This window comes from the organism of the source record quoted next, unplaced genomic scaffold (genome assembly GCF_019419815.1).
Source record: "Pyrus x bretschneideri cultivar Hongxiangsu unplaced genomic scaffold, Pyrus_bretschneideri_v1 Contig1, whole genome shotgun sequence".
Lineage (NCBI taxonomy): Eukaryota > Viridiplantae > Streptophyta > Magnoliopsida > Rosales > Rosaceae > Pyrus > Pyrus x bretschneideri.
In genome coordinates this window covers 581,614-596,772 of record NW_025999390.1, presented here as the reverse complement: position 1 = coordinate 596,772, position 15,159 = coordinate 581,614, and the positions used below count along the sequence as shown (strand labels likewise).

The 15,159-nt window shown below is 37.3% G+C and overlaps 4 protein-coding genes across 4 annotated transcripts; 1 reads left to right on the top strand and 3 right to left on the bottom strand.

Moving 5' to 3' along the window:
- The first annotated feature begins 2,757 nt into the window (after positions 1 to 2,757).
- LOC103927909 (cytokinin riboside 5'-monophosphate phosphoribohydrolase LOG3-like) lies at positions 2,758 to 5,594 on the top strand. The gene is made up of 7 exons (XM_009336888.3): positions 2,758 to 3,070; positions 3,817 to 3,914; positions 4,013 to 4,043; positions 4,136 to 4,235; positions 4,428 to 4,498; positions 4,610 to 4,753; positions 5,358 to 5,594. The coding sequence occupies exons 1-7, from the start codon at positions 2,948 to 2,950 to the stop codon at positions 5,439 to 5,441; spliced, it is 651 nt and encodes a 216-aa protein (XP_009335163.1). The 5' UTR covers positions 2,758 to 2,947; the 3' UTR covers positions 5,442 to 5,594.
- Positions 5,595 to 7,304: 1,710 nt separating this feature from the next.
- On the bottom strand, positions 7,305 to 11,318 carry LOC103927919 (endoglucanase 2). The gene is made up of 6 exons (XM_048577418.1): positions 10,169 to 11,318; positions 9,652 to 9,935; positions 9,126 to 9,563; positions 8,760 to 8,901; positions 8,066 to 8,232; positions 7,305 to 7,951 (listed from the first exon to the last, which is right to left on the bottom strand). The coding sequence occupies exons 1-6, from the start codon at positions 10,383 to 10,385 to the stop codon at positions 7,619 to 7,621; spliced, it is 1,581 nt and encodes a 526-aa protein (XP_048433375.1). The 5' UTR covers positions 10,386 to 11,318; the 3' UTR covers positions 7,305 to 7,618.
- LOC103927928 (probable diphthine methyl ester synthase) lies at positions 11,315 to 12,903 on the bottom strand. Its single transcript, XM_009336909.3, has 6 exons — positions 12,730 to 12,903; positions 12,520 to 12,644; positions 12,040 to 12,269; positions 11,918 to 11,957; positions 11,737 to 11,828; positions 11,315 to 11,625 (listed from the first exon to the last, which is right to left on the bottom strand). Exons 1-6 carry the CDS (start codon positions 12,877 to 12,879, stop codon positions 11,417 to 11,419), a joined length of 846 nt encoding a protein of 281 aa, XP_009335184.1. The 5' UTR covers positions 12,880 to 12,903; the 3' UTR covers positions 11,315 to 11,416.
- Positions 12,904 to 13,532: 629 nt separating this feature from the next.
- LOC103927901 (protein SPA, chloroplastic) lies at positions 13,533 to 15,009 on the bottom strand. The gene is made up of 5 exons (XM_009336877.3): positions 14,668 to 15,009; positions 14,478 to 14,561; positions 14,349 to 14,400; positions 13,918 to 14,074; positions 13,533 to 13,831 (listed from the first exon to the last, which is right to left on the bottom strand). Exons 1-5 carry the CDS (start codon positions 14,833 to 14,835, stop codon positions 13,810 to 13,812), a joined length of 483 nt encoding a protein of 160 aa, XP_009335152.2. The 5' UTR covers positions 14,836 to 15,009; the 3' UTR covers positions 13,533 to 13,809.
- Between the last annotated feature and the right edge of the window lie 150 nt (positions 15,010 to 15,159).

Here is a 15,159-nt window from a genome sequence, read left to right as displayed (position 1 = left end):
TCTAAAGACTTCAACATCCACACCGAAAAAGCAAATTAAAAACAATAAAGTATAGGTGTATTATGCTTTAAAACTTCATGAACAAAAACAAAAAGACGAAAGGAAAATTTACTTTGGAACATTCTAAAAAGAAGAAAAGAAAGAAAAGAGATGAACGAACGTCATTCTTCAGGGCACCTTTGGACTTTGTTGGAGAATATTCTCTTATCCAAATCCATTGAATTAACTGGCCAAATTCCATGGTTCACGTTGTTCGTTTGAATATTGCATGGGAAAATTCCAACGAGTTTAGGGTAAGGTCGGCTACTTTCACCATCAATAATTCTTCAACAACTCCTTTTACGTACGTTTTATTTCAACCAGCTTTCTGTAGAACATTTTTTTCTAGGAAAATTATGTTTCAATAGATTTCCAGAAAAGGAAAAAGCGATTTCATGTTCATACCAGACAAAGAAACCATCAATGGAAATACAGTAAGCCAGAAAATCCTCAATTTACAGATGCTAATTCAGCCCGTGTGCCATGTGATTAGATTGTGAAAATATTAACCTTCCTGGAATTAATAATAGGTCGAGCAGAAATCTTTATATTATACTTGTGCAGTTATTTCGACAAAAAAAAAAAACTTATGCAGTAATATATTCAAACAGAATACTATATATATGTGTGTAGTCGTAGGAAAGATCTTCGAAGCTGTACTCAATTTTGAATAGGCTATCTTTCATGTAATTGAAATATAGTTTAATAATATATAGATCTATCTATGAATATGAATTAATATATATAATTGTAAATAGTATAGCAAAGCTTATGCGTATTCTACAACCTTATTTAATTTACAAGTTGAATGATAAGAGAGAACAACATTGCACGATAAAGCATCTGGCCAGGCAACTAATAACTATACTATTTGTATTAGTTTTAAATTTGATGATAATTAACAAATGGATATATCATATTGCATGCATGTCCTCGTGACCATAGACTACAAGCTTGTTGATGCATTGCCGATGCGGCCCATTACTTATCTCATGTTTACACTTCAACTATTGACAAGTGGAATTAATTATTGATTTGTTTAAGATTAACCAGCATTATATATAAATCTAATTCGACAAGCATTATTATTTTCAGTTGTAGACGAAGCTTAAATCAAGAAAACTAAGAAACAATTATCAGTCAACGACGAGTACGTACGTGCCCACCTCATCATCCCAATTAACTGGGATGAATCTGTTAAACAATACAATTTATATCAATTAATTATGATAATTAACGTAGTTATATCCAATATCATTATATTAATGTATAAATCAAGTCTGATATATATATATATATATATACACACACACACGCTAACTGGGGATGTCATCACCAGATACCAACAAAGATTTGTTTCTTATAAAATTGCTGTTTTTATAACAGGGAAGAGTAAAATTTGGGATGAGGATCCTCACTGGATTTTCTTTGTGGGGATTTGAATGATCAATCAATCGTGTTCGTTCATCGTACGTTGTGTGGTTAATTTTCGTTAAGTACAATTTGTGTTTAATATTTGTAAATAAAAAAAATTTTAAAATGATTTATGGCAATGCACAGATACGATTTATTGATCTTATGGATCCCAACAAAAAGGATATGGATAATATCCTAATCCTAAAACTTGATCAAGTTAAAACTTAAAGGGTTGGAACTTCTCTTCTTTAGTCTTCAAGCCCTTTCTTAATTTTTATTTTATTTTTTATATTCGTTAATTGGTCGCAACTTCAATATTATCAATTCTATTATAGCTTGCCACTTGTCTTATTAATTAGGATAAATTACATAAAATTATCTCAATTATGGGTCGAACCACAATCGTATATTGAATATATGAATCTCTATTAATTTTAAAAATTATTTCAAATTTTAGTTGAATATCTCTAGATTTTATAGTTTTATATTGAATATATATATATATATATATATTTTTTTTTTTTTTATTAACTTCAAAAGCTTAATTGAATATTTATAGTTAAATCTTTACAATTTCATTTAAAATCTTGATTCAATAACTCTAAATTTTTTAATTCCTTTTTAAAGTTCTAATCTCAATTGATTACACCCCATTAAACTCATTTCTGATTTGGTTTGCAATTTCCTTATAGTACTGATTTCCCAATTCCTTTCAACAAATCAGCTACTAAAACCAAAATTTGAACAAAAATGTTACTCGTACCACATTTCTCGTATCACATTTATATTATTTCTTTAATATAAATGAGACCCACAGGTGTTGGTGGGTTCTACCTCTATTAAAAAGATGATATAAATGTGATATAAAAAATAATGTGGTGAGTGTATCGTTACTCAAATTTGAAAAAGAAACAACACATCAAGTTGTGATATGGTGGAACTAGGATTCTTTCCCCTTTCAAATTCCTTTCTTTTCTCTAACACTATCTTTGTCTTTCTCTCTTTATGAAGTCAGCACAAGATATGTCGTTGCTTAATCATAACTGTTTAAATAAAAGAGAAAAATAGAGAGAAATTTAAAGAGAAAAGAATCCTACTATGCTTTGTGACCCTGCACAATTATTCTGTCCATATGCACCGGCATTCTCTTCCAAAAATTTAGGAGCAATCAATCACCCTAAACGTCAATTTCAACGTAAAATTCATTATCGAAACAATATCACGAAACGAGAAAATGAGATGGTGATGAGCGGGGCATTCCTTTAAATTATTAATATTTTGCCTGTATAAATTAAAGAACCAATACCATTAATTTCATTCCCTCAACTTTTGTCAATGGCTTTCATAGCGATTGCTTGACTGTTGAACACAACAAACACCTTCACGTTAACCTCTTTTCTCTCTCCAGTTCGTTCATTCTCTCTCTCTCTCTCTCTCTCTCGACATTTCTCAATCGAAGCAAAAAACCCAGTTGGATTCAGGGCTTTCTGCAATGGAAAATCAGCAGCAGATTGCAATGAAATCGAGATTCAGCCGTATCTGCGTTTTCTGTGGCAGCAGTGCTGGCAAGAACCCGAGCTACCAGCTCGCTGCCATTAAACTCGGCAAAGAATTGGTAACCCTTATTTCTCACTGCTGTCTTCACTCTTTGTAAAGTTCATACCCTTTTTTACCCTTACATGTTATGAAAATCGAAATTTATGTGTCATTCTTCGAAATTAATCGAAGATTGAGGTAGCCATTTGCTTGTTACTTTGAGAATTTAACTATTTAGAGAGACCCAAAAGCATTTTTCACTTGGGTCTGATATTGTTGCAGCATATGATGAGACACGCTAGAGCCATTGGTCTTTGAATTTCAATCTTTCAAATCCCAATTCATAAAAAGATGGTAACTTTTGGATCATGGATATTTGAGATTTGGAGCCATTTCTTACATCAGTTTCCTAAGCTAACCAATTCTTGTTATTCATTTTAGATGTATGATAATGCGTGATTGATTTAAAATACTGTCACAGTTATATGGTTAAAGTTAGAATAATAGTGATGTATGGATTATGAATAATTGAGAAAAATGATGATTAATTAAGGATTAAAAAGTGTAATTATAGGGTTTAATTTAATTTACAATAGTGTAAATGATAGGTGTTTGACCATAAATTATATTAATTAGATGAGATGTTTGAAGGGGAGTATGATTCTCTCCTTTTTTTTTAACTTTCCTTTTATCTCTTCTTATTGGAAGAGTTAGGTCACAATTACGTTAATATATTACATTAATATTTTTTAACAAGAAAAAGATAAAATATAAAAATATAAAAAGAGGAGATGGAAATGATGGAAAGAGGATATCTTTTCGCAGGTTGAAAGAAGCATCGACTTGGTTTATGGAGGAGGAAGCATTGGACTGATGGGTCAGGTCTCCCAAGTTGTCTATGATGGTGGCCGCCACGTGTTGGGGTAAAATTCTTGTCACTCTCTCTCTATCTGCCCTGCCTTTTTTGAAATTTTTATTCATTTCCCATCTTGATTTGTATTTTGTTTTCATTGATTTGCAGAGTAATTCCCACAACTCTCATGCCAAGAGAGGTATTTTAATTTCTTAATTATTATGTATTTGTTTATTCTTTTATTAGTGTTAAGTGAAGATACTAAAATAAATAATTATTTTATAATCACAGATCACAGGAGAGCCAGTGGGAGAAGTAAGAGCTGTATCAGGCATGCACCAACGCAAAGCAGAAATGGCTCGCCAAGCTGATGCCTTTATTGCCTTGCCCGGTATGGTAGCAGTGTTTTAAACTAATCACGTTATGTAACAAGATGAAATAAATTTATTTATATCCAGAATGTCAATGTGACTTTGTTTCAAACTAATCACACATTATCATGTGTTTAAGTTTTCTTTATGACAATGCATTATTAATTTAAAAAAGCACTTCTCCAATGAATCATTCATTTGTTTGATTGCAGGTGGCTATGGTACCTTGGAAGAACTGTTGGAAGTGATCACTTGGGCACAGTTGGGAATCCATGACAAACCGGTAATTAGTAATAAGCATACGAGAAATTCACCTTTGGTCCTTGTAAATTAAGTAGGTTTAGTTACAATTAGATGTTAATTAATTAAGAAGTTAATATTTTGGATGATGTAGGTGGGGTTGTTAAATGTGGATGGATACTACAACTCACTACTATCCTTCATAGACAAGGCTGTGGATGAAGGTTTCATTGACCCTGCAGCTCGTCACATTATTGTCTCTGCCGAAACACCCCACGAACTCATGTGCAAACTAGAGGTACATTTTTGTAATTGTCAAATCTAAAAGATCCATTTTTCTTAATATTTACGAGCACTCAATGTTGACACATATTTGACCGTTAAATTTAAAGAAAAACTAATGAAAAGACCTTGAAAATTTTGAGTTTTAACGATAAGGACAAAATAAAGGGTAAAGTGAATAGTACCATGATTGACTTTTTAGTGTAAAAATATGGTTTTTCGTTAAAGTGAACAATACTGAGAACTTTTTATTAAAGTTTCCTAAATTTAATTCAAAAGCTTGTCCGAAGACGGTTCGATTTTGATCCAACAGTCTGGTTTGAAAAAAAACTTCTTCTGCTGTGCTGTAAGAATAAGCTCATTTTTGTTGTTTCACATTTTCAACTTTTTTTCATCCAAAATTGTGAAAATAAGTTTTTAAGTGTTTACCAAACAACTTTTTGAGTTCAGTTTTTTTTATACTCACTTTTTATAAAAGTATCTCAGTACCAAACCAGTACTAAGTACGTACATGTACTTGATAAAAAGTGCTAAATGATATGACTCATGAGATCTGAGCCGTCCAATTGGATGGCATGATGCAGATGGGGTTTTTTGATGTTGATTGAACAAACCTGCAGGAATATGCTCCAAAGCATTGTGGACTGAGTTGGGAGATGGAGCAACAACTGGAATACACGGCAAAGTCAGACATTGCACGTTGACCAGTCTATCTTGTCGTCGTGGAGGATTTGTGACCGTTAGATTAATACAGCAGATTTGTTTTCTTAAAATACACACAATTAAGCAAGAGCAGTCAACCATTTGTAGATGTGAGCTCCTTTAGAAAAGTGCCAACAACACAGTTGTTTTATTTAGCTGTGGATCACGCTTTTGTATTTCTTTTTTTTTTCTTGTGCTTTTTTTTTTATTTAATTTTTGCTAATTAGAATCTGACCTGGATCACAATACCTGTGATTTGATTACTAGTTCTTCACGTCGGTGATTCATGATGTTTGTATATTCTATTGATTCCATTCATAATATAGTTTCAAAAATTGATTGGCTGTTGCAAGTTGTTTTCATGAAAAAAAGGACTGATAGTGATGTGGAGAGGAACATTACGTAGATAATCAAGGAAGAGGTGAAATATAAAATGACGGGTTATGTTGTATTACAAATTTATTTAATTTAATATATATGAATATGATACGATTGACACGTTTTAGATTTAACGTATTGTATTGGTAAATAGAAGAAAGAAGATTAGGATAGAACTAGAAACGCGAGTGAAACAAGAAAACTATCAAGGTTTAAGACGAAAATCAATTTAAGTGTTCCAACATAACCGGATTAGTAATACCAAGTAGTGATACTTCTTGAACCAAGTGAGAGGAAAGATATTCTTTTATCACCAATTCAGCGCGTGCTCAAGCTCCTATTAGACAGGTAATTCACTTTTTAATTACATGAGACAAATATCGATCGGTTGAATAACGTTGTAAGAGAGAATTTCGAAAGAGAGGGTGAACTTAAGAGTTCTTTTAGCATTGGATATTGAATGTTTATCTAAATTCACTCTTTCGTTCTCAACACATTGAATTGAACTAATTCTGTTGATATTTTCCTACTCTTTATCCATTCTTTGAGTGAGTGGTTTGAAGAGTGTCTGGACCTCGACTCTGGAGATTATTTTTGGGTGGTGGCTTGGTTGGTATCTAGGCTAAGGTCGTTCATCATGCAAAGTAGTGGACATGACACCTGTCATTGACCGTACCATTCACAAACTGCCCAGTGTACAAAAGGAAAGCGAAAAGTTACGGTGGAAAAGCAAGTGGCCCTCTCCTTTTCTTGGTGCTAATGGCCATGAGGCCATGGATGTCGTAGATGAGATGAGAGCCTAAGGACAATGCACTCGTGAAAACCCATGTGGGTATTGCATATTGACAAGGGAGAAGACTACTTATAAAGTGAGAAGAGCTTTCATCCAACCATGATTATGCTACTTGTGAGATAATTCACATGGGCATTATATCTCAAACAAGTCAACATTTGTTAATTAAAAAGAATAAAGTATACAATATTGTGTAAGCAGCGCCACAATGACGTAACGTAGAAGGTAAGAAAGTAGTTGATTGAGACCCAAAAGAGAGAAGGAGTAGGGAACTTCCCTTGAGTTTCCATGGTTCTATATATGGATAAACAACAAGTGGTGGTGTCATATGACTCTGCAAATCCTATAGTTGCCACTCCCAATTTTAACCTTTTCCCTTGATCCTAATATTTAACCCTGTTATCATAAACATGAAGAACTATATGCACTAATGTCGAACGATACCCACGTGATTTTAATTCAAAACTTTTTGGAATCCACATTACATAAATGATGTATAATTCTTATTCAAGATGATTGTTTAATTTGCTTATTTGACCTTTTTCGAGTAGTAATTTTTACATTTCCGTTTTCTTTACACTTATGTTTCTGTTTCTAATCTTTTATGATTCAATCAATCATAAAGCTAGAAAACAGAATGAAATATGAGAAAACTTGAATTTTCAAGGAATCCCAAAAGTCCAACCACAAAAGCTGTAAACTCGCAACATTAGATTAATTGGCAAGAACAGCATACCACACAAATTCAAATCCCCTTCCTCCTGAGTTAGGGTAGATCAAAATATCACTTTACCAAAACAAAGAAAAGCTAAGATAGTAAAGTAATAGCCCAAATCATTGGAAAGTAAACTACGTACTACTGCACTACATCAGTAAATTGTGAGTAGTAACAAGGCATGCATACAGGTACAGAGCAGTATAATATATATATTAATACAAACAATTGTAATTAGTTATCTAGGACTCTCTTGTTTTTTATTTTTTTTTTCGGTCGATATCTAGGACTCTCTAGGTGAAGGATTTAACTGCCGAAGAGGTGGTCACCAGACTTGACAGAAGGCCAACAACGACAGCACTGTTGTATGTGCTCGGCTCCCCTTGCCTCGAGTTGTTCCGGGCATCAATGTATGTTTCGTTTAGGAATGGCCCGCCGACAAGTGCTCCAACGGCTACATTAGGGTTGGGTTTGGTTGAGTCAAGGTACTTGAATCCCTCTTTGCAGCTAGTCTTCTTATTAGCCGGGATAGACGCTCCTCTATGGTGTACGTATTTGGGATATTTATCCCCGTACCCGACAAGGTAGCTCATTTTCATAGGATTGTCGCCCAAGACATAATTCGCCTATAAAATTTGGAACACTTTAGAATGAATAGACGTTTATGAAGGTTGCGGCTGTTTGTTGCTAACATCTGCGCATGTATGCAAAATCTACTTGAGACAAATCAGAAAGCATACCTGAGATCTAACAAATTTCCGAATATCCGATGGCTTATAGGTTTCTCCATCGCATTCTAGTTTTGTGGAGCCAGATGTAAGCATGTAGTCACTGTAAAGAGCAGCTAGGAAAGCAGCAGCAACCGGCTGCTGCAGAGCATTCCATTCGCTGACCCAGATCAGACCATCTGCAAAGTGGACACCATGATGGTAAGCGAAGGAGAATGAGAGACACGGCAAAAAGAACTGAATTACGAGCATATGCAAACCAGCCTAGAAGATTTGAGTGTGGTGCATAATGCTGAAAGGATGCAAAAGAGAATAACATTCCCAACTGATAGCTTGGAAATATCTGAAATCGTGTGCATCGTTGTTGTTTAGAGCTTCATGTTTGCCTAGTATAAGTATCACTTTCTTCTACATAATAGCAAGCAATTGTGTTTATCCTCCCTAATTGTTTTGAAGTGTGAATCAGTTATTATGAACGGTAGAGAAGTTTATCTACAACGGAGGATGTGAGATTGGTTAGTGTTTATAAAGTTATCAGTAATATAACATCTTAGATTAATTGGTGCATTACAATGTAGAAGAGGCGTTGATATAGTTCTGGAGAACTAATCTCGAGGCAGGGTAGCAAGAGCAATGCTTTTGCTTTAACAAGAAGAAAAGATATGCACGATAATCCATGTCATATGACAATAAAGAAGAAGATTACTGTCTGTTCTGCTGCTCGTGGCCGTTGGCGAGTTTGGCAGGAAGCCACATATAACAGCTTCAGCTGTTTTCCTGTACTTTTGAAGGCCAGAATTGTCTGAGGTGTCCTTCCCACCAAAGAAGGTCAACCTGGAGAGCAAAACCTGCAGTAAAAATACAGAGTTGTTCACAAGACTGAAAGACGAATTTTACTCGAGTATAATGGTATCTTATCTTACAAATGAAAGTCCTTCAAATATAGCTACTATAGTAATCCAGGAAGAGCAACGCATTGTCAAATAATAGTTTCTCGGGCGAGTCGCATACTACTGTGGCATTTGACAGATTAAAACACAGCAGAAAAACAAAGAAATGGTTCTCAGCATACCTGGGTTCCTGCAAGCTTGTTATCCCAACTGAACCACGTCGGTTTACCAAATTGAGCAAATTCCTCTCCATTCTCCCCTGTGACGTAATCAAGGTATTCCTTATCCCCAGTCGCATGGTAAAGCCAGGCTGCTGCCCACAAAAGCTCATCTCCGTATCCCGTTGAATTGTAAAATTTCTGGACCTCGGGGATGCTTTCACTGTAAGAGCCTCTGTTTTTATCAGCAAAGGTAAACAGCTTTTTGGCATGCGAAAGAAGCGTGTCTGAATATTTGGCATCACTTTTCTTAAAGACGAGAGATGCTGAAGCCATAGCTGCTGCAGTTTCAGCTGCAACCTCCGTTCCCGGAGCGGAAGTGTTGACCTGTGTTGCCGGCCTCTTCTCAGTCACGTCTTCCGGCCTATACCAACATTCATGGTCCTTTTTAGGGTCACCCACCTGCCCCAGAATATGAATTGGCAAGTCAGAAACGCTTCATAAGCATTTCGATTTGCATGTAATGAATATGATTCAACGTTATACGAACCTGAATGTAGAGCACATTGTCCTTAGGATGAGCATTGACAAGGAAGTCAGTGATCCACTTGAGAGAGGCTTGAGAAGTTTTTAACTGATTCACCGCATCCATCTGATCACCATACTCAAGAATCGCCCACGACAACACTGTGGCGGTATACGCCATTGGAAATCCGAACTTCATGTGATCCCCAGCGTCATACATTCCCTTGGACAAATCCAACTTCGCATCGCTTCCATCTTTCAGACCCGAATCCCCTCTCCACGATATCTTGTTATCCACCAGCTTACCGGCTACATATGACAATCACCCACAACATCATTACAGGTCAAGCACTATACGTACCAACATTTAGTAAACTGGAAATTAATACATCGAAAACTCGCAATGCAAAAGACGAAAAATAACAAAACAAAGATCAAACATTTGTACCAATTGAGGCATTCGGTGATACTGATCATGTGAATTAACTGAATATTTAGTGAAAAAAAATGAACACGTTGCGAATGTAGAGAGAGAAAGGTACATTTCTGGACGTCGAAGAATTGAACGGCGACTTTGAGAGCGTCGGAGTATTTCTGGGTAATGGCGCCGGGAGGCCCCGGAACCGCACCGTCGTCATCGCCGGAGTTTTTCTTTATTTTCTTGACGACCGCAAAAATGACGCCGCCGGCGACGAGAGCGAGGATCACGAGCACGAGCACCCACACCCACCACCCCTTGCACCTCGGTTTAGCTCCCATTTTTCAGGACCAACTAAAACCACAAGAGGTAGGCAAATATTAAGATATCTGTCTTAATACATTGTGACAAGACAAACAGACATTAATCAAGGTTTCGGAGGAGATTAACGTCTGATTAAGCGATGATTGGCGTTCCCTCTCGGATCGGACTTCAGATTTTGTTGTTAAACACGGTTGACAACCGAGACGAGAGGTTAATTTCGCGGTCTTTTTCTGTTTTTTTATTTTTATTTTTGGAGGTTGGTGCTTTGTTTGGATGGTTTGGCGGGATAATCGTTGTCAAATGACGGAAATAGCCCTCGTGCGGGCTGGGAAAACGAACGGACAGATCTGCTGTAAGACTAATTCAGAAATGACGAAGACCTGTGTTTGCCGTTGGATATTTGGGAGGAACAGATGATTTTAACCGTCCAACTGGCCACAGACAGGAAGGCAAACCGATTTCTGGTACGAATGTGCAGTCGACGATCCAGCTTTTGTTAAAAGGCAATTCAGAAATTCTGAACGCGACTTCGATTCTCCTCCATGTTTGACAGAATACAATCATGCGGCTTCGTAAAACGTTGATCGTATTCCGCCAAACGGGGAGGAGAATTGAAGGCACCAAAATCATGTTTTGAAGAGATGTCGTTTCACCAAAGGCACCACTTGTAATATCTGGTTAGAGATTAGGATGAAACTCATGGCACATGTTCATAATATGGCTTTTCTTTTAGCAAAGTCTCAATATTATTCATCTCTGAATAAGCATACACACAATGAGGAATAGTCACGACAAATATATTTCGCTCAAAATTGAAGAGAAGTGAAATTAATACGGCACATAATGTATTACAGCAACTCGCCAAAACTCGATTCACAAAATCGGATTGTGCAGCATGACAGCAGTTTGGCGTCATACAACAACCTATCTTCCGATCTCTCTTGAAAGCCAAGTAACCGTAGCCTCCTATTCTGTCTCTGCTGCATATAGTACAACAGTTCACTATAGAAAAGTAGATCAGGCGAATGCCGTCCTATCAGCGTTATAATCATACAGTGCCATGATTATTCTCTTCCGAATGTCTGTAAAAATCCAGCATTTCTTCTTCCACTGGATGAGTTTTGCCTACAATAACAAGGCAATGGAGAGGTGCTCCAAAATCAACCGACTGCAGTTGCCTCATCGTACCAGAAACGATCTTCTGATCCTCACTTCCCAGCCGCGCAAGCCCAACACACATCGTGTCTTCATTATATGCTGCAAGGTAATGCAAGAATAAAAAATGTAGCAACGGTTATATTGTGCAGAGGCCAGACAATAGGTAACAATCACGTTTGAAGTAAAGATCTGAAAAAATGACTTGGTTACCAGATTCTCCTCGATTGTGCTCAACCTCCAGAAGCTGCTCAATTGCAGTGTTTATCGACATATATCTAGGCGGTTCATACTGCTTCTTTCCTCTGAAAGGGAGGCAAGTAACAAAAATAAGCCTATGCAATCGTGGAAGCACAAAAACACACAAAACCTAAATCACACACAAAACCTAAACCTGCACAACGATTCCAGAGTCGGTTCCTTCACCCGTATGTCTACAGCGAAAATAATTTGTGATGAGTGTATAGTAAGATAAGCATCAAGTGGTGTCAGTTTTTTAAGTATCTAGAACCGAACCTAACAAGCATAGGGTATGCAGTCCAAGCGCACGATTTTTCTGAATCTTCTCATAAAAGCTATCAGGCCTCCATGTCTCGGTGAAGAATGGTATTGAAACTGTCTCTCCGTAGTGGTAGAGTTGTAATCCACAGGCTCCAACTGCATTCATCACCGACGCATTGTGCACCACCTTGACATCAATCCCCAACTTCTTGGCTCGAACGACAAGATCAGTGTGTGTCGTAGCTCTGCGTTTTAGATCAAATTACGCAAGAAAGAATGCAGTAATTAGCGTACGAAGACATTCCTCATAGCTTTTGGATCCATTACACACAATTATATAATTCCAAAATGCTCAATTGATTAAGTCACCATTATTTCGATCATAATTCCGACATTCTTGGAAACTAAATTTTAATTACTTCCCCAATTCCTAGTAAAATAAATAAATTCCACGCATACAAGATTTTTCTAGTTCTGCAGAGAGATTGGTCATACCCAAAAGGATCGCCAACGACAAGGAAGGCGACGTCGGAAGCAGCAGCTGCAGTTAGAATCTGGTCGGCCCTCTCCTCCACCGTTTCTCTATCCGCAAGTATCACTGGTTTTCCGTACAACTTTTCCTGCAATCAAACTTCCATTTCAATTTTTTTGAAAAAGTTGAACAAGTTCTGTAAACAAATAGAGAAGTAGAGAGGGAGAGAGTACGAGGGTGGAGAGGCCGTCGGAGGAGATGCCAAATGAGAGGAGGGAAGTGTAGGCTTCGATGAAAATTTTGTCGCATTTCTTCACAGCCTCTAATCCTCTCAGAGTTATGTCTTTCTCGTCCCCCAATCCCAGTCCGACTATGTACAGCATCTCTCGCTCTCTCTCTCTCTCTCTCTCTCTGGTTTGAAAGTTTGGAACTCTGCAAAACCCTAATTGGAATCCAGGTGCCGCCAACTCGATCCGACGTCGTTCCAAACTCTCTCTCCCTACCCAGTGGCGGCCAGTCAAGACTAAGAGGAAGACGGGGTTCAACGATACGCGCGGGCCGGGCTCTATTCAAGTTCGGGCCTCACCGACAAGATTTTAACAAAAGCCCAACAATTTTAAAATTGGTCCTTGTTTTTTATTTTGCCTAACTCGGAGAAACACTTTGTGTAGTAGAGCTTGGACCATGTCACTTATGTGGGGCATCTCTTTCAAAACCATGACTTTACTGTATTTTTTATTTATTTCAAAGACTTTATTGTATATCGGTCTCACTAGATCTCATGTGATTTTAACAGTGTGAGAGCTACTCTAGAGCCTAGTCATGCTGTTTATACAAATATCTTTCTCCTGAAATCGTGTAGTGTAATTTATTACGTAGAAGTGTAACAAATTACAATACATGAACGGTTCTGCTACTAATAACATCGATGTCTTTTGCAATTAAACTCCACATTGGTTGTGTTAGTGTGCTCCTAGCAAGTGTTTAAATATAAACTGATGATAATATCAGTGCTGAGTAATAGTGGATCGATGAGTTTTGCACAAAGACATTTATATTATTTTTGGTAGAAGATTTAAACCCTTAAGCCAATATTTCCCATTCAGTACATTGATTCAGAGAAAAATAAAAGATGAAACACAAGAAGCACAAGAGAAGAAGAGGAGGGCAAGTTAGAAAACTGCTAATTCATATCTGAATGATCACATGAAAGCAATTGGACTGATTAAGTGTAAAAAAAACAAGAACAAAAAAAGTGAAGATTTCTTCTCGACAATCATTTACTCTTCTTAGCAATATATAGCAGACCTCGATCAGTCATCGTCTTTGAATTCTCTGAAGGACAACAAAATATACACAAATGAGTTAGTTTCATGCATACTGATAGACCGAATATGATCCAGATACAAGAATCATCGCACCTGCGATCAAGGTACCGAGGTTGAATCCCAGAACCCTGACATGTTGTGCACGTAAACGAACCGACCCCTTCGCAGTTGATGCAGTTGGACACCTCTTTCTCACCCCCGCCAAGCTCTACTGTCACCGTCCCACTTCCCGTGCAAAATCTGCATTTTTCTGCGACACATAATTTTCATCACGACACCTAAACGTAAACGCCATGCCACATGAATTCGAGGGTATTACAAGAACAATGTAATAGATTCGAAACCACAAATTTACAAGATGTTTAATATTTGATAAAAAAACACAGCTACCAAGTTGTTAATGTTAGTTACTGCAGGCGCTCACACTGATGTAAGACGATATACATTTGTGAGTGAGTTCGCTACCAAGTTGTAGAAGTATTTTTGTATATATCGTATCGTTTGACGAAAAATACTATACTTACGTGCGCCGGTTCCATTGCAAGGGAAGCATGGCTGAGTGTTGTCTCGCTTTGCCTGCAATTAGCATTATTAATTATATTAATACAACTTATTCAATCAAAATTAAATACTGGGAAGTTGAAAGAACTCACAGCACTGTCGATCTGTGTTTCGTAGAAAACCGGAATGCCAATCCCGACGGCAACACTCACAAGCCCAACTGAGACTGCAACTACCTGCAAATTCATGCCTACTTCAGATTCCACACAAAATTATTGAAAAAAAAAAAAAGGAAAAAAGTTCAAAATTAACGGAAAAGTTGAAAATTAGAGAAAAGAGAACCGTGTTTTGATCGAGATCAATGGCTCTGATGCATGGATACGACTTCGGTGACCGTTGATTTCCTGCAAACTTGTGGGACGCGCAGAAGGAAGAAGGGGAGGTGGAAAGCTTGAAGGGGCAAGAAAGGAAGGGAGAGCGAAGACGGGGGAGTGAGGGTGCTTGTGACATTTCCACGTCTATTTACTGAAACTGAAGTTTGAAGAAGACGGAAGGAGAAGAAGAAATTGCAAAGCGATGGTGGAGTTTGGATATGTGGGGTTGGCAGTTACCTCCAATTTCAACCACCAGACTCTCAAGAGCTTTTTCCATCACACACTGAACTCAACGTTCCTCCCTCCTACGTGGCTCCCTTCCTTTGCTGGTGAAAAAGAAAAATGAAATCTTTTGAATTTCGCATTATGGAAGCCCAATATCTCGTTCAGCTGGGTCCAGCCCATCTTAATTTTAGGAGAAAAATTTCGGTGGAGTTGAGTCACCACGTGGCTGGTCAAA

Excerpts from the sequence above, each read along its gene's own strand:
- LOC103927909 (XM_009336888.3), top strand. The coding sequence starts at position 2,948 with ATGGAAAATCAGCAGCAGATTGCAATGAAATCGAGATTCAGCCGTATC. Across the intron at positions 4,044-4,135 it reads CAACTCTCATGCCAAGAGAG|ATCACAGGAGAGCCAGTGGG; the intron begins GTATTTTAATTT and ends TTATAATCACAG. Across the intron at positions 4,754-5,357 it reads AACTCATGTGCAAACTAGAG|GAATATGCTCCAAAGCATTG; the intron begins GTACATTTTTGT and ends ACAAACCTGCAG.
- LOC103927919 (XM_048577418.1), bottom strand. The coding sequence starts at position 10,385 with ATGGGAGCTAAACCGAGGTGCAAGGGGTGGTGGGTGTGGGTGCTCGTG. Across the intron at positions 8,902-9,125 it reads ACAAGCTTGCAGGAACCCAG|GTTTTGCTCTCCAGGTTGAC; the intron begins GTATGCTGAGAA and ends TTTTTACTGCAG. Across the intron at positions 8,233-8,759 it reads CACGAGCAGCAGAACAGACA|ATGGTCTGATCTGGGTCAGC; the intron begins GTAATCTTCTTC and ends TCCACTTTGCAG.
- LOC103927928 (XM_009336909.3), bottom strand. The coding sequence starts at position 12,879 with ATGCTGTACATAGTCGGACTGGGATTGGGGGACGAGAAAGACATAACT. Across the intron at positions 12,270-12,519 it reads GTCGTTGGCGATCCTTTTGG|AGCTACGACACACACTGATC; the intron begins GTATGACCAATC and ends TCTAAAACGCAG. Across the intron at positions 11,958-12,039 it reads GCATACCCTATGCTTGTTAG|ACATACGGGTGAAGGAACCG; the intron begins GTTCGGTTCTAG and ends TTTTCGCTGTAG.
- LOC103927901 (XM_009336877.3), bottom strand. The coding sequence starts at position 14,835 with ATGTCACAAGCACCCTCACTCCCCCGTCTTCGCTCTCCCTTCCTTTCT. Across the intron at positions 14,562-14,667 it reads TTGATCTCGATCAAAACACG|GTAGTTGCAGTCTCAGTTGG; the intron begins GTTCTCTTTTCT and ends ATGAATTTGCAG. Across the intron at positions 14,401-14,477 it reads AAACACAGATCGACAGTGCT|GCAAAGCGAGACAACACTCA; the intron begins GTGAGTTCTTTC and ends TGCTAATTGCAG.